At 39.0% G+C, this 17,638-nt stretch overlaps 2 protein-coding genes across 6 annotated transcripts in view; both read left to right on the forward strand.

Annotated features, from left to right (window-relative positions):
* LOC138008130 (tyrosine-protein phosphatase non-receptor type 13-like) overlaps nt 1–17,638 on the forward strand; it is a 44,743-nt gene that overhangs the window by 24,278 nt on the left and 2,827 nt on the right. For all 5 annotated transcript variants that reach the window (XM_068855348.1, XM_068855349.1, XM_068855347.1 and 2 more), the window contains 17 exons: nt 466–570; nt 815–865; nt 2,074–2,139; nt 2,301–2,369; nt 3,499–3,575; nt 4,848–4,948; nt 5,838–6,025; nt 7,076–7,135; nt 7,528–7,609; nt 8,035–8,090; nt 8,278–8,529; nt 11,249–11,305; nt 12,668–12,749; nt 13,788–13,843; nt 15,590–15,706; nt 16,195–16,254; nt 16,917–17,054. In XM_068855348.1, the coding sequence (XP_068711449.1) occupies nt 466–570; nt 815–865; nt 2,074–2,139; nt 2,301–2,369; nt 3,499–3,575; nt 4,848–4,948; nt 5,838–6,025; nt 7,076–7,135; nt 7,528–7,609; nt 8,035–8,090; nt 8,278–8,529; nt 11,249–11,305; nt 12,668–12,749; nt 13,788–13,843; nt 15,590–15,706; nt 16,195–16,254; nt 16,917–17,054 (1,617 nt within the window). The remainder of the gene's footprint in view (nt 1–465; nt 571–814; nt 866–2,073; nt 2,140–2,300; nt 2,370–3,498; nt 3,576–4,847; nt 4,949–5,837; nt 6,026–7,075; nt 7,136–7,527; nt 7,610–8,034; nt 8,091–8,277; nt 8,530–11,248; nt 11,306–12,667; nt 12,750–13,787; nt 13,844–15,589; nt 15,707–16,194; nt 16,255–16,916; nt 17,055–17,638) is intronic.
* LOC138008132 (17S U2 SnRNP complex component HTATSF1-like) lies at nt 8,536–11,168 on the forward strand. The gene has a single exon (XM_068855352.1). It carries the CDS (start codon nt 8,671–8,673, stop codon nt 9,805–9,807), a length of 1,137 nt encoding a protein of 378 aa, XP_068711453.1. The 5' UTR covers nt 8,536–8,670; the 3' UTR covers nt 9,808–11,168.

Below are 17,638 nucleotides of genomic sequence, written 5' to 3' on the forward strand. Positions count from 1 at the left end.
ATGGCGGGGGCCTGGCATTCAACATCTTCGTTTTATCAAATATGAATCAAAACCCCAATCGAACCTTCTGTAGATAGAAGAGGCGATTCATTGTTCCTGCAATCTCTAGGATCCTTTCTGCGCAAGGTTCTTCATCCTCCTATATATAAGAAGCCCCTTAGAGCTTCGAACTGAATACAAGTCGGTCACAAAAAACTTACGTTGTTTTAAAGTGAGAGAATAAAAGCAATTTTTTGGGGGAAGGGGGGGGGGGGGGGGGGGAAAGGCTGATTATCCATCACAACAAACGCATCCATCGAAATAAATCTAAAGGCGGAGAAAGCATCATGTGGCGACCGCCCCCAAAACGCGCAAACTGGTCGATTGCAAAGGGTGACCGGCCACGGGTTCAAATTACTAAGGTCATGGTATATATCATGGTTTTATAAAGTGCTAATGTCGTCCTTATTGCATCCTTATTGCAAGGCGATCGCCAAGCTAACAGCGTCATCCATCAAGAAGCAGCTTCCGTCGATGCACAAGACGCACACTGGTCTGAGTGATGCGCAAGCGGAAATAGAATACTTGAAGGTTTGTATATCTTTCTTCGTAGAGCAACTCAAGAAAAGATAGCACATTTCCGCCACCATTTACTGCTTTGCTGCTTTTTTCATCCAATAATCGACTTGTATAATTCAATATTGCGTATCCATAATTTAACAGTCATATTTCAAATTTCATTTGCTGTCTTCGATATGACATCCACATACATCCGTCTGAGCAAACCTTGACTTGTGCTTTGTTGTCGTTAATATATTGTTTTCATAAACACCAGGAAGCACAAAAACTGCAGGAGTATGGAATTATATTCAACAAAGTGTCCAAAGTAAGTCAGCTCATCATTTGTTTGCTTTTGTCAGATGTGAAATGCTGTATAGTGGTTATATAGTTATTCCTGTATTTCTCGAATTATACGCACGCTTTGTTTTTCAGTAGAGTGGGCCCTATTTAAGCAATAGATCACAAGTTTTATTATTTATTTATTTATTTATTTATTTAATCAATTTGCCGACAAAGGCAGGTGAGAACACAATAGAACATCCCCTACGAGATGTATCACCCACCCAACCCAACCAACACAATGTACATTAAAAACTAACTACACCAATCCCTCCCCGCTGGTAATTTCTTAAAGATTTTTTTTTTTAATCAAAACGTTTCAAAAGTTTCTATGGTTTTTAGACTGAAAACCACGCGAGATGTTGGAATAACATGAGAAGAATCGTAAATCACGAGCCGCAGGTGAGTGATTTACGAATTCTTCGAGTGTTCCTCCAACATCCCAAGTGGTTTATCATGCCTCTAAACCACAGAAGCTTGTGGTCTGTTGCTTTTACAGTTTACTGACACAATAAACCATAGCTGACTAACATCAGAGCGCGTGCATTAATTTGGTTATGATATAATCCCTGTTAAATTACTCAAGGTTACAGTCACTTGCTTTCATTGAAAACATATGCTCTTACATCGATCTATAATTTAAAGACGTTGTCACTACGAATCAGGACCAACTCGTAGCTCGACACTTCATTCGTTAAACGTCGAAAACTCTACCCTGGGTATATTCAAACTTGCACTACTACCTTGTCATCTATATCGTACTAAAACGCAATAACTCTGTAACGACAACGTATCAAATGTTCTCTCCAAAATCAAGTGAACGTCTTGGCCTGAGTAGGCGCCAAGTTTTCTATTAAAACAAAATTCGGATTTCAACGGTCACAATGTTCCTGCGTAAGCGACAACAAATGACTCTAAGTTCTCACCGAACTATTCGGCTCCAAATTGATTATAATACTCAGTAGTACTTGAAATCTTTGCTCCTGACAAGAAAAAAACCAAAAAAGGGTCACGTGACGCCAGACAAACTTACAAAGGGGAGTCAGGAGCGACATGCAGACGTTTTAAGAAAAGCTACAAGACATCCTAAATGAGTATCCCCACCGTAGACCCCAGGTATAATTGACTTGCGCGTATTTCAGAAAGATGTTGTTGTTTTGTATTTTTAAAAATATGTCATACTTCATTTTGTAGTACAAGAAGGACAAGAGAGGCGGATTCAGCTTGGGCATAAGTGTTCGAGGTCTCATTGTTTACGAGGTAAGTGTTTTGGTCTCATGGAGAGAACAACTCCTGTGTTAGGGGAATGCCTCGTTAAGGGAGTAAAATACTTCAGTGTCTGAACATCAACCGCAGCATGTAAAGAACCCTATAGCTACATCCAAAATTAAAGCATAAGTTATTGTCTTTTTTTCTGAAAGGAAAGAGGAATCGTCAAGAGTCCAACCTTTCGCCATCCTTGGCAAAACATCAAGAGGATGGCATTTCATGTAAGTGTTAACGCAGTTCGTTGACCACTGGTGTCTTCTTTGAGTGCGATGAACACGGTATTTTATTTTTTAAAAGTTCCTTTTCGTCTTAACATGCACAATTTTTAAGCAAACAGTCAGTGATTAAAAGAATTTAGAGACAAGGGAAGAGCGAATTCAGATTTACTGACCTATAAATTTTTTCCAAGCAGTTGACTTGGTTAAGCCTGGATAAAGGGGTTTAGCTTCTAAAGAGCCTGTGTTGCTGGGTCGGTGGGGAAGTGAAACACAAAACTGGGTTCATCAACTGAGTTTATATTGTCAATTGACCATCGTGAAGAAATTTGAAAGCTGACGTTTCTTGCGTTAGCCCTTGGTCAGAGCGAATATCTCCGCTCTGACGAAGAGCTAACGCTGGAAAAGTCAGCGTTCAAATTTCTCTACCGTGGTTAATTTACCATATCAGCCCAGCTGATAAACATAGTTCTGTGTTTAAGCTTGTACTAGACAATATCACTCTACCATGCACCTCCTCTAACTCGATCAATTTTTAACAATTCCTTCAAATGCCCTACCCTGTGTGAGTTCCATAGGCTCGCTTGGTTGAAAGTTGTTTTGTTCTCAAAAGATGCCATTCAGCGCGATTGTAAGTCAGTCACTCAGATACCTTGAGAGCAATTGGTTTCTCCTACGCTCCCCGAGAGAGAAACCACTGCGAGCAACCCTTTGATGTTCGAAGTACGTCACACCTCACTTGATGTATTTGACGTCAATTCGCGTTATTTCGCGGGAAATCACTACACAGCAGGCTCGTCCAAACGCAGCAGTTACGTAGCTGAACGCACGCGCAAGCGCCAAAACAATTTTACCAGTTTAAATTTAATTTATTCGTCCTTGGCGCTGGACGGCCGCACACTCAAAGAGACTAACGGTTGCTCGCAGTGGTTTCTCTCGGGAAGCGTAGGAGAAACCAACTGCTCGCAGGTTATCAACTCAGACGATTTGAAAAGATGAAGTAATAGATCAAGCAGATGTAATGTTTCTCTTTACAATTCAAGGGTCTCTCATGGACGTATTCTGGGTTAGCCACCATTTCTGATTTCATTTATTTTCATATTTTTGTCCATGTACCCATTTATTTCTATTTCAGAGGCGTCGATTTTATATTGAGGCACACGGTGATCCAGAAACATCTAAATTGGTGCTATACACCTGTAGCTACAAAAAGTAAGTTTAGTTTTACCGAAAAAAAAATATCGGCAAATGAGAGAGACGGAGAGAGTAAGGGAAAGGGCCGGAATTTGTGAATTTCATTAAAAAATATCCAATCTCTCCAATTCCAAAAGGAAGCCAGTTTCTCTCAACGTCCGCAACAACAGACGTCATAGTCAAAGTCAAAGCATAACAACATGCGAAACTCCTCCGCTTTAAATTTTTTGTGAAAAAGTTTCCGTTTCTAAAGTAACTTAACTGATAATCACATATCATCGTTTACTCTAAAAAACGGTCAGCGTTTATTATCCTTTAGAGCACAAACCTGTCCAGAATTTACAAGATTTACAACTACTCTACCTTTGGTAAAATGTTTAGTTGTTAGGTATTTAGTAGAGTATGAGATGTACATTTCTGCCTGAAAAAGTTGAAGATGACATTTTTTGGTTTACTAAGCATAAATTAATTTATTACTATTCCTTCTAGAAACTTAAATGAAATTACTATCGAGATAACCCAAGAAAATTAACATTTGTCACTGTTCGAATTCGAAGGACACTTTGTAACACATTTATCTTCTGAGCCACGGTTTAAAGCTCTAAGATCTCTCGAAGAATTCACTATTTGGTTTTCCTTTGTTTTGTCGTGTGTATCTGATATGTCTAGCGGGAACAACGTCGCGTCATGGTTTCTAAGGGATAGAGGCATTTCCAGTTTTATAAGCTTAATCCTTTGCTGGGAAAAAAAACAAAAAATGGTTTTACTTACTTTTCGCATCATTTTCTTAAAACACCATGCACTAAGCTTAAAGAGTTTGGGTTTTTTTGTTTTATTTACTCAGTAATCAGAGATCCTATGACACTGTATTTATAAACATTTGGTCTAAGCCAACTTGCTAACACTGAACCTTTCTTTTAATTCATGTTTCTGATTTTCCATTTAAAAGGGAGGAACAGATGGTCTTTTTAAAGTGGTTTGCATATTTCATCTAATTGCACCACGAATTTGTTTTCTATGTTGAGTTAAGCCAGCGTACGATCGGCTGCGTTTGTAGCTGAGTTGTTGGCTGGAATGTGGCTGAGTAGTTGGATAGAAAAAAATGGGCAACTATCCCAGATACCTCACCTTAATGATAAGAATAAATGACGTCTTGTACAGTTATAATACATCTCTGATATCTCTGGGCAGAGTCGAGAACCAACACAAAGGCGCCACCTCCAATATTTGAACACGGTGCTGCTACGATGACCAAAAAATTCAGTTTTTATTTTCCTTTGTTTTATAAAGGTCAAGGTATTTGCTTAAAATGTGTACATCCTTCTACAAGTTCCAAATGATGATGGGAATGAGACTGTCTAATCTTAAAGAATATCCAAAAGACGATGGAGGTAAGAATATTTAAGTAAATTGTAGCTGCAAGGACCAACGTAACAAAAAAGAACAAGCACCGGATCCTGGTGAAGGATCTAATCAGTGTGCAAATATTTTTAACGAGAAGAGATCAAACAGTGAAGGAATATCTTTTGAATCATGCTACCAATATTTCGAACGGCACTGCCTTTCTTTCGGCATGGTGACACAAGTAACAACCTGGTCCCAGTTATTCAACTGGTGGATAGCGCTATCCACCGGATAAATCATTATCCAGTAGATAAGTCATAGCGAAACCAATTGCGCTATCCAATGGTTAGTGATTTATCCGGTGGATAGCGTTATCCACCCTTTGAACAACTGGGGCCTGATAAAACAGAACCTGCATGTAACACACTTTCGAAATATTGGTAAATACAACGTACATTCCTTCACGGTTTGATCAACCCTTTCTATCCTCGTTTCAGTGTTAATATCTGACAATTAGTAAATTCTTACTACTGCAAAGAACTTTATGAACGCTTCGTTTATTTTGGACGACAAACTCTTGGAGTCTTTATCAATGAGTCCCCTCACCTGTTGCTTGATATAGAACGAACTCGTACATCAGTCATCAGTCCTTGAAGCAGGTGGAATGGCCGTTATCGCGTGGTCATGGGTTCGAGTCCTGTTTGAACCTGAATTTTTCTTTTTCAGGCTGATTAACAACTTGTTTAAATTTTTTCATCAACAGCGTAGATCTATCGCTTGGAAAATAACTTCATATCTGCAGTTCACATACATGACTTTCATTTTTTGTCCATGCATGGGCGGGGAGTATTCAACAAATCCTGTAATCAAACTATACAGTTTCGTTTTAATTTTGTTTGAATGTGTCCACTTCCGCATTGTTTTGAAACGTTTCAGTCGTACGAATGAATGGTGTCGTGAAAACAGACGAGACCGATTCCGTAGCAGGAGATATGCCAGTACCCACAGAAGAAGCCAAACCTAACCAAGCCCAAGACTCAGCAGTTATACAGCCACCTGGAATAGGGCCGGCAATACATTTGAATGGATCAGCAGGCCCAAAACAAGAAGACCAGTCGTTACAGGTTTGTATGTAGCCTGCCTGTTCGCTATAATCCACTCGATGAAGTCGTTTGAACATTTGTGAATGGTTAGTCTGAACCGCCTGGGAACAAATTTCAAGAATGTTGACCTGGCACAGGGAGGAACAGATGGTCTTATTAAAGTAGTTTGCATGTTTCATCTAATTGCACCATGAATTTGTTTTCTATGTCGAGTTAAGCCAGCGTACGATCGGCTGCGTTTGTAGCCGAGTTGTTGGCTATAATGTGGCTGAGTAGTTGGATAGAAAAAAATGGGCAACTATCCCAGATACCTCACCTTAACGATAAGAATAAATAACATCTTGTGCAGTTATAATACACAAGAAGAACTTGAGGTGAGCCCTATAGAGGATATCTCTGGGCAGGGTGAGAAGCAACACAAAAATGACCAAAAATTCAGTTTTTATTTTCCTTTGGATTTCAAAACTATGTTAGCAAAACACTAGCTGAGCCAGGTTTTAAGCCTTGATTTTAAAAAAAGAAACCTTCTTATTTATTTTAACTTTAAAATCTCGAGACAGCTGGATCGAGGTGAAAATGACGTTAAAATGCGTTTCCGCGGATGAATTAATATGTAGCACGGGAGTCTCGGGCTTTCAGACTTTAAAACTCGTGTTTTGCATTTATAATAAGCTGCGTTTACACCCTGAAATTTTAAGCTTGTGAGTGAATGACGTCGTCACTTTTCCTAGATCCAACCCTCTGAGGTCCAAATGGTCAGTTTGGAACGTGAGTACTGGCGTCTCGTGAAATCCAGAACTTACACTCAAAGTAAAGAGCCTTTGGATAATAATCAAAGCTCAAAATTTTGCCAGTCAAGTGTTAAGCCGTCACACTTGCAAAATCTGAAGAAAAAAAAAAAAAAGAAGCGATTTTTTGACCATAGTAGCACTTTAAAATCACTGAAGTGGAGACAATCCAAGTGAATAGTCAATGTTTGTCATTTGATGCAGTGAGTACCATGAATTTCGAGATCAACCTCTTCTCTCTTTTCCTCGGTAATTCTTTTTACTCTGGACTTTTCGAATCCAGGTCAGCGTTCACCCTGTTCAGCTGCAGAAGGTCGACGGAAGTCTTGGACTCAACATAATTGTGAGTACTTGTCCAAAAGAGTACTATATGAATTTCATTTAAGAGTCAACTGTATGTAGCACTAGTCTAAAAGCATTAATTGAGGAGGACACTGTGTAGTACCTGGGTAAAAACCACTCGGAGCAGAGTAAAGAACCAACAAACCCAACCCAAATTTGTGTTTCAGTTTTAAGTGTCCCCAATTAGTGCTCCAGTGCTAGAACGACTAGACACTTCATGAAAAAGATCTAGTTTCCTTTCCTTTCCTTTCCTTTTCACATGTGAAACCAAGTACCAGTCCGGCCACATTGGTGGCAGGCGAGTGCTCTCACCACTGCGCCATCCTTGCTGGTCATATTTCAATTTTTGTCCTTTATAAAGACTCATCATCACTCTCTTATTTCATCGCATAGGGTGGTATTGAGTTGGGTGGAATTTATGTCAAGACGATGGCTCCTGAAGGCCCAGCATCGCTAAGCGGCAAAATCAACATAGGTAAGCTGGTCTCTTCTCTCACGGTGTGTCTTTTCCCTACATAACTGCGCGCATTCGTTGTAGAGATCTAAAAAAAAGGTCTGCAGGGCTTTGCACACCATGCATGGCTTGACTTACTCTCTTTTCCGAAGTCTATTTGATAAAATAGACTCTTCAAGTCCCCCCCCCCACCACCGTCACTAACTAGTATGCAACAAGTGAAGCTATGATCATTGCATTCATATATCATTTCATCGTTAATATCCAACAGTTTCAATCCGAGCAAAGATTTCAGTACTTCCTCACGTAACCGTGAATATGCACACTATAAGCGCATTTAAGTAAAGGCTTGAACGAAAACTCTGCTCAACGTTTAACGTGAAGTATAGCTTATCCTCTGGACTGAGTGACTGAGTGATTGTTTTAACCGACTTCGTACTTTGCAGGTGATAGAATCCTAGAAATAAACGGCCAGAGTCTGGAGGGTTTATCGAGACAAGAGGTAAACGATTTACAACTTTGACATTTAACGGTGATGTTAGTTCAGTGTTTCAAATTTCTAAATGTTGGAAAGTTACCCTCTCACTGTTATGATTGACCATTCTTCGTTGGTTTGATTGCTTAGTGTTTTCGTGGCGAAAACGCTTTGAACCACTCAAAGATGTGACTTTTTAATTTTTCTTTTTCAGGCTGTTAACATTCTACGGACCGCACCTTATGTCTGTACCATGTTAATCGAGAGCTGCGTCGCCGCCCCTGCAACTCCGAACGGGAAGCCAGCATTGCCTGGATCTCAGTCTACGTCTGCCTTCTATCAACCGAACAGACATCAGCAGATGCAGCCCATGATGCAACGCCAGCCGTCACTAGAATCGCAATGCTCCTCCGTGCATCAGCAATTTGTACCCGGTAAAAGCCACCAGATTGAAGACATAGTTTCAGTGAGTACTTTAAGTATAGAAAAGACGAAATCCGTCACATCGCTTCCTTTAGATAAACACAATAGTAGCGATACACTAGCTTGGGGTCAGCCATTTGGGGTCAATCCCGCTGCGGTGTCTGCTCAAATAAGGAAACGCGCTATGAGGAAGAAAATGATGATCAGTGAAAGTGCTTCGCTTGACAAGGGTGGGAGTCAAACCTCTATGGAAGAACCGAAAGATTTAAGGAAGGCGACCTCAACAATTGCGTCCCCTCAGATTACGGAAAGTGCCCCGCGAAACAAGTTATCTATGAGTGCCTTTAGCTTCTTTGGAAGTTTTCAGGGGAAGCGAGACGAGCATGCCTATCTAACTAACAAAGATGGAAAAACCTCCGTGGGCGATCATCAGTTTCCAACGGGTGATAATTTAGAGAAGCAGCCCGGAGAGGGGAATCAAGGAATGTTTCAAGGAGAAAATCCCTCCGGCTTGGACGAACACTCAACGCTGTTAAATTTCCCAGAGCAAAAAGTCCCGGAAAATGATGATTCCAATGTGGTTGGGTTTTTCCGAAAGATTCAATCATTTCTGTTTTCTCCCTCAACCACTTTTTCCCAATCAAAGCAACCAGATGAAGCGGAATCGTCTTGCTGTGAAAGTGATTTGGATTCCGAATTCAGTGAAATTACATCGGGGTCCTTCAATCCAGGGGAAATTGAATCCGTGCGGGAAGAACTGGAGAGTTTATTACTACGGGATTCTCCAAACAGCCAAACGGGTGTTTGCGTGGAGTTAACCCATGGGGAATTACCCTTAGGGGAACATTCTGGGGAACCCGTCTCTCAGGGACAGGTGTCAGACTTTGAAACCAAGGAGGGAAGCAATATCGAAAAGGGTAAGAAAGAAAGCGGCGAATTGGGAAGTAGATTTAGTATTTTTCGTGCCTTAAGTGTATTTGCAAAAAATGATAAGCCTTTGGAGGATAATAAAAAAGATAAGACATTAGAGGATGATGGAAATGACAAGGCTTCAGAGGATGATGCCATCGATAAGTCGTTAGAGAATGATACAATGGAAAAATGGGACGATGAACACGCAAAGGTACATGATGAAGATATTGAAGATAAAAAGCAACTTATAACGACAGAGGACACAAAAAGTAAATCCACCGTGGACGAGGGCTTGGAGAAAAGTTCCCCAACGGATGAAGATGTTAAACAGGAGGAACAAAGAGATCGAGAAGTAAAGGAATCCTCGATCGATACCTCAACCCAAAATAAAAAAGAAACCACTGTGTAATGTGACAAGGTGAAAATTTTGCTGCATTAAATCGTAATGAGAATCACGGCTGCCCATGGTCATGTGTGTCATAACAAAACGGAACTCCCCACTGATTTGAAACAAGTGCCGTTTCAGAATGTACAGTCTTAGTGGTTCCCTCTGCTATCCGCCAAGCTAATTTTTGAAAAGATAACCACTCCAGGAAGGGACAGTATAATGCTTTGTTTTTTCTTGTAATTCTGTTGGGGTGACATTCTTGCTAGAGAGAAATTTAAGTTGATGCCTTCCTCATAAATACCCAAGTCTTTTATTTGGATAGTAGTAGACAACTCAAAGCTAGTCCAAGAAGTATTACCATAACATGACAAAGCTACGCCATTAATATACTCACTTAAATTCAGACCACGTTGTTAATACACGCGGTGTGTTTATTGATATCTATTCATCTGACCTTCATACAAGTTATAAAATACAATTTTGAGTCAGTAATATCTAACTGAGACAGATATTGAATAATAACAAGTTAGTTATACAAAGGGTAATTCAGTTTACAAGACTGCTCGCATTAAGTTACAAATACATAATAGCCCAGCTTCAATTCTTAACTTTCAGAGCTGGCTTTTCTTAACAAAAGCTTGTATAACAGCCGATAAACTTAGCAATTAGAAAGTGAACAAGAATTACAGAAGCTACGCTATTAGTTTATTGATGTCATGACCTACAACTGAACAAAATGAAAATAAACTTAATGTAACATTGGTTTGTCTCCCACAATGTTTCCAGTTCAGTTTCCCGAGACTGCTGAATTCGCCCGTACAGAAAGTAAATCCCTTTAAGTGAATTCCTTTGAGTCAGTAATCGAGGAAAATATTCAAAACATTGGCATCGACTTGATGCCTTTTAACCAAACAGAGAGTCTTAGCCATTTGTTTGTTTTCCTTCTTTTTACAATGGACACTTATTTTAACCCTCTCTGGGAACTAGTCCTGGATTAAAAGATTTTTTTTTAAAAAACTGGATATAACAAAAAAATAACCAACAGGCAAAAGATGAGGTTGGACTAAACAAAATGCAACGAATTGCTGTTCGCTTCAAATTGCAAAGTTAAGTTTAAACACTAACAAAAGTGAATTTACTCTTGACTCTCCTTGTAGTCTCGAAGGAGATAGTTGAGTTGTCGTATCCCGAAAATTACTTACGTAATACAGTTGTTAAGCCATGGACCGGATTTCGAGTCAGTGAAAAGATATCTCTTCTATTATTACTGATTTAAACAAGCGGTTGACACTTTTACAGGCTATTGCTTGTGCGTAGCAGTACTGACATAAATGTCTTAGACTTTCATTAAAGTGCTCGTCAAATTCTCGGCAGTTGGTTAACCTGCAAAATAAGTGTTAAATTTAGTACAAGGGTTTTCACATTCAATCTTTTAGTCCATTAATTCTTGTGTTTGTTTCAGGACTTCATTCCAATCGAAATTCCAAAACTGAATGGAAGTTTCGGTCTTAACGTCACGGTAAGACTGTGCCAAGTTCTCTTTTCAGAACCCACACATGGCGTTTAACTCTTATCGCAATAATTTTTGCCCTACTTTCCGTCCGTTTCGGTTTAATATGATTTTCTCCACAAAATGATTATTCATAAACTATTGAACGCTGTCGGAACAAGGCAATTCCAAATAAGATCGATGATTCAAATTTGGAACCTTGACATGTTCGACAACTCATTTCGTTTGAACGGTGTTTAAAATCATAGACAAATAATTTCAATTTCGTTCGATTTCTGTCGTGTTGCTTTTAACTAATTTATTACAAAAACTTTATTGACCAGAATAAAATTTTGTGTAATTTAATTTATCATATTCTCCTTAGAGACCACTGAAACAATTCTCACAATTGACGTACAATTCATAAAATCAATAGCGTCCTTTCGATTAATGAAAACACTTTTGTTTGAGTACGTGTCCCATGGAATTTCGCCATATCAGAGACATGATCAAATGAAGGCAAAACACAAAAAACGAAAAGATGAATGCAAATGTCGTCTAAAGGTATTTTATCGCATCCAAATAGATAAGCCAAATGACGTTCCCCATTCTATAAAGTTCCGCCAAATTGACGAATGCATCAACTATAATTTATTTGAATCTTTGCCTCCTCAAATCAACTTTGTTTTTAGTTCGGACAATTTTGCGACAATTATCGAGTGATGCCTGGTACAGGTGACAGATTGTCGCATCTAAGCTTTGAATAATTGAGAGAATGTGTTGTGAACTCAATAACAGCGTCGAGAACTTCAAATAATATTCTAGCATGCAGCACAATATAACTACGAAAAAGGCCTTATTTTTAGTCCGATTTGCACAGTGATTCTTTCCAGCGAGTGACAAAAAAGCGTAATTAAATTAAATATTTTTTCCTCCCTAATGACATACAAGGAAAATATTTTTCTCTGTTTTCCAAGAAACTGTAATTTGAAAACGCCAGAGTTCCTTTCTCATCGGCAGGGGTCCATTGACCGGGAGAGCTTTCTTAATTTCAATTCGTTTTTGCACGGTATAAATTAATCATATCTTGAGGCATAATAAGGAAAATATCTTTGAGTTGAGTCCGTAACAATGTCTCTAATATCTCGAAATAACTGGTTCTTCTTACAAACCAATGTATTCTCAAACCTTAAACAGTCAAGAAATCCTGCGAGCGTCAAATATTTGTGGCGGTCATCGAAACGGTGATTTTTAAAACTGTTTTGACTTAGTAGTATCGACAACTTATAAAACTAGCTTCGCTTTTTGCCCACTTCAAATTTATGTTGAAATGCGCTCCTTAGTTTTCAAGGTTTTGTTACTAACTGCGCACATGCATGTTATATTTTCAAGGGTGGGCCAGAACTTGATGGAATTTATGTGAAATCGCTATTACCAGGAGGAGCTGCTGAGGCCTCAGGGAAAATTCGAAACGGTGGGTATCTAAGAAAATTCTCACTTCTCTCAAGTTCCATAACTTTGAACAGGAATATTCTTTTCCTCTCAATAAACGTATAGTGTTGAAAGGAAAACTAATTAACCAGAAAGGGGATACATCAGAATGAATAAGAAAATAACTTACCTTGAAGTATCATCCCCAGTTTCTAGAAGTGTGCGTGGGTCCTTTCCCATTAGTTTTAATTTTTTTCTCGCTTTTACGTTTCGTGGACTGAAAACGGGGCCAACTGAGTTGCAGCAATGAAAAATATATTCACAGATTGTAGCTTATCTTCTCATTTCAAGAAATTGATTGGATGAATTGAATATGCAAAGAAGACTTTGTTATTTTTCAATCAACTTATACCTCGAAGAATACCCAATCATAATGCTTATTCAACAGTATTGTTTCGTTGATTGGTCAAAATAACTTCTAAGTCGACGAATCAGGTGATCTGTTGATCCTCGGGTCTTTTATTACTTTGGAGTTTTCTTTAAATATTATGAATTTCTACATGTTCCACCCAACTTTAAGATCGAGAAGATGTAACTAGAAAAATCTACTCTACTTAGGATATATTTCAGAGAAAACCCGCATAGCTGAGCTTAATTGTTTGAAAATGAATTTATCAGGTTCGAAACGAAAACTGAGGGACAATTCTAACCTAGTACAGCGATTAATAATTTGCCCGCAAAATTTTCTCAGGTTTTCACTGCAAGCAGGTGATAAAACATAATTGGAACAATTACACGACAAGATCCGGCCTCTGCTAATTAATAGATCTAAAAAAGGATTAAAATTCTAGAAGATAAATTAATAAATCTAGGGAAGAATGTTGAAAGAAAAACAGGAACTACTTTAACGAAGGAAGCGACAAACAAGCCAACAAGTGGGAAGGCAAAGATTTTTGACCTTCCTTTTTTCAATTTCTAGTGATAAGAAGTTATTGAGGAAAGAACTCACCTTTTATTTGTTACGTAATACAATTTTAGCTACTTTTACGCCTCTATTCGATTATTGATCTTTCTCTATCAGGGGACAGAATAGTGGAAATAAATGGAGTAGCAATGGAAGGTCTAAATCGCAAACAGGTATATTTTTAATAAAACCTTAAATTCCGTATTTTTCAACTCGAGTTGGTTGGCAACAAATACGCCAATGGATCATTATGCAAAACAAGGAAGACGATGGTTCAATCCGCTGGTCAGTCTATCTGTTAATGATTCTTACCACATACCGGGAAAAATTACTAAATGCTGATTCGCTGAGACGGAGGGCATTTTTTTCTTAATCACGAGGGTACTTTGGTAATCAAGAGGGCATAGTTACTTGATCTTGATTGGTTTACCAGTTGCTTATACAGAGCAAGCGAAGTCACAAGAGAACTCTTCTTCCAGATTCTGACAGTGATTAAACTGTTTTTTGTCCACATATAAAATAAAATTTAAGCGCTATTTCTGTTGACAGCAACGATTTATTGAACTGATGAAAGCGTGTTACTTTAATTGCCATGGAATAATTTGTCGCGGCATTGAATGACTGAGCTTCCCTCAAAAAATTTGCCCTCTATGTGATAAACATGTAATGGCAATGTGCCCTCGTACAATTAAAGATTAATTTCACTTGTATTTTCAAAGTTGTCCAAATTGCCTTCATCGCTTCGCGACACGGGCAATTTTGTAAAAACTTTGAAAATACGCGTGAAATTAATCCTTAATTGCCCTCGGACCCATGCGATTACACATACAAAACGCTAGTTCATTATTAGCCCGGGGGGGGTACTCCCTTATAAGGGCTTAATGGGGACGTGCGGCCAGCCAGGGTATGGTTTTCGAGATTTTTGTCTTGAACAGGGTATCGAATTTAGCATTTTTTGTCTTAATCAGGGTATCGATTTATCAATTTTTGTCTTAAACTGGGTTAAATGTCTTAAACAGGGTATCAAAAGTCGGAATTCTGTCTTAAAATAGGTAGGAAAATCAGCGATATTTGTCTTAAACAGGGTCAGGGTATGAGGGGCCGCGCCGCACCTCCCCAACCAGGGATACATCGAGTACCCCCCCCGGGATTATTAGTCAATCAGTTTGTCTGTTCATCATGTTTCAGTTGGTAGTTCAGTCGGTCGGTATCAGTCAGTCCATCAGATTGGCCAGAGCTAGTCTGCTAACTCTGGATTGGTCGATCAGTAAACGAAGGCGTTACTTTCTAATGAAAGTGTGACGCTGTGTCGGTGCATTGGAGAGTTAAACACGAAAAGTTGGTTTTATCAGATGAGTTTGACGTCTCGAGCGGTGGCAATTCGACCTCTACGTATCAATTCGTTAAAGCCAAATGGTCGATGTGAGAGTCTACCAATCATGTAATTCACCTCCGGCATGGTGGTGATAGCACTCACTTCCAACCAATGTGGCGCGGGTTCGATTCCCAGTCTCGGCATCATATGTGGGTTGAGTTTGTTGGTCAGTTCCCTACTCTGCACCTAGAGGTTTTTAACCGGGTACTACGGTTTTCCTCTCTCTTCAGAAGCCAACATTTGATTTGATTCACATTAATTTATTGGTTTCAGTTTACAGTGTTCCAATTAGTGCTTCAGCGCTAGAAGACTAGACACTTGCATAAAGTTTCTTTTCTTTCCTCTCCCAGCCAAACCATGCTCCAGATCCCGACCTACGTTTATTGAGTCAGCCATTCAATGGCTGAAAAAATACTTCATTTCCATACAAATTAGCACTGGAGGCAAAAAAAAAGAACCTCATTAACTCTAAGCCCATGCCTTTTTAAGAATTCTCAATTATACCTCTTTGTTCTTATCATGTCACATCTTGTTATTGTTGCAGGCGGTTGAGTTATTACGACGTTCCGCAGCTACTGCTACCCTGGTTATAGAGCGGTACCGACAGCCGCAGCCTGAGGTTCCTCCACTGGAGGACGTCGATGAACTTCTGAGAAGTTCGGTAATCCAGAATAAGTTCTAATTTTCTTAATGTTAGAATGCACAATGTAGTGAAAACACGCAACATAAACAGTTTGGGCTCAATCTGAGGAATTGAACAGCACTAGACCAACCCCATGACCTTGTGATTCCCCTGCACGCTGTTTCACAACTAAGCTATCAAATCTAACCAGGAGCTGGCTCACAAGGCTTTTTATCACCATAATTGTAGCGCGGTTTAATAACCAATAGTCTCGTTCTGTCCTATTACAGTAAGTAAAAGTGAACAGACGGTATTCACAAAACTTAATAAATATCACCTACTGATACTATATCTGTATCTTGTTAGATTTGCCGTTATTGTTTAGGCATAGATTTTAGTCTCCTGAGACAAGTTTCTCAAACTAAAAATCGAGGATTTATTGTCTGACTTGATGTAAGTTTACTGCTTTGAACGATTACTTAAATGTAAGATAATGCTAATAATAAAATCTCTTTTTTTATTTACAGCCTAATTGCATATTCGTGGAGCTACAAAAAATGAACCATTCGTTTGGATTCAGCGTTGTGGTTAGTAACTCAGCTGTATACTTTCCTAGTTGGGGCTGTGTCACGGCGCTGCAGTCGATCTTGTGTAATTTTACCAATTACTTGCCCCTAATCCCGCTGCAGCTGAGCGTTAGCCAAGGAATTACTTTTAAATAACACTGTGACAAATCAAAGCTTCATCACAAAACTGATATGTCAGTTGAGTATAGTCTAAGGCAGCGTTTACACGAATGCGGTTTCACATCGACACGGTTTCACGACTTCAAAACCGCGTGGGACCTCGCGTCCTGTTCGCACCCGCCCTTTTGGGTCTTCGTATTATCGTATTAAGAGCAACTGTTGTGTGTTCCTTTTTTTTTTTTGGAAGTTAAACCCAATAAAGCTGTTAAAAAATAAATATAAAAATCTACGTAAAAACATACAGGTTTTGAAGAACTTTTATTATTATTATGATTATTATTATTATTATTATTATTATTATTATTATTATTATTATTATTATGATGTACACATGTATACAACAATGGAAGACAGGAAGAAGAGTTCTCTTTCCCTTACCCCACACCTGCAATGTGAGGAATGTCGAGCTTAAACCCTTTATTCTCTGACCAAATATATATTTTTGTCCTTCATAAATTTATACTGGCTTTGTTACAGCTTTACTTATCTTCACATGTCGGTAGGGTGGTCCAGACTTCGGTGGAATTTTCGTGAAGACTATCAACCCTGATGGAGCAGCAGCCATGGATGGAAGAATAGGAATAAGCGACAGAATTGTAGCTGTGAATGGTGTGAATTTAACAGGGGCTACAAGACAAGAGGCATGTAATGAATACATGTGACAGTTAACAAATTCCTTCCTTGAGGGATTATTTATTACTGCTGAATTTTTTAAGTGGGAACAGAACATATACATACACAACTGAAAATGGCAACTAGGCTGAGGCCGTTGACCTACTGCAAGCAGCAGTTATTCTAGAATATCCGTTCACTTATTTGCGGATGAATAACGTCATTTGAGATATGCTTCGTCCTCGAAGTGATGTCACTACCCGGTCAGTGTAAAACGCAGACTACCGACTGCAGACTGCAGACCAGGGGTAAAATGCAGACTGAGGTTATAACATAACTGTTGAAAAAGCCCAAGCCCCTTAGAAATGCTAACCTTAGGCCTAATTAGGCCTAAAACAATATTTAGGCTTAAGTGTTAGCATTTCTAAAAGGTTTGGGCTTTTCAACAGTTAAATTATAGCCTCAGTCTGCATTTTACCCCGGGTCTGCAGTCTGCAGTCTGCGCTTTACACTGACCGGTCACTACCAGAAAACAAAAGTGAAAGGATCATATTTCTAAAGCTATCTAAATCCTCCGTTCAATGTTATTTTCCCTTTGAAACAACGCATACAT

Source organism: Montipora foliosa, chromosome 6 (genome assembly GCF_036669935.1).
Source record: "Montipora foliosa isolate CH-2021 chromosome 6, ASM3666993v2, whole genome shotgun sequence".
Classification (NCBI taxonomy): domain Eukaryota; kingdom Metazoa; phylum Cnidaria; class Anthozoa; order Scleractinia; family Acroporidae; genus Montipora; species Montipora foliosa.

What these genes read in the sequence shown, in the direction of transcription:
- LOC138008132 (XM_068855352.1), top strand. Translation starts at nt 8,671, where the DNA reads ATGAGGAAGAAAATGATGATCAGTGAAAGTGCTTCGCTTGACAAGGGT.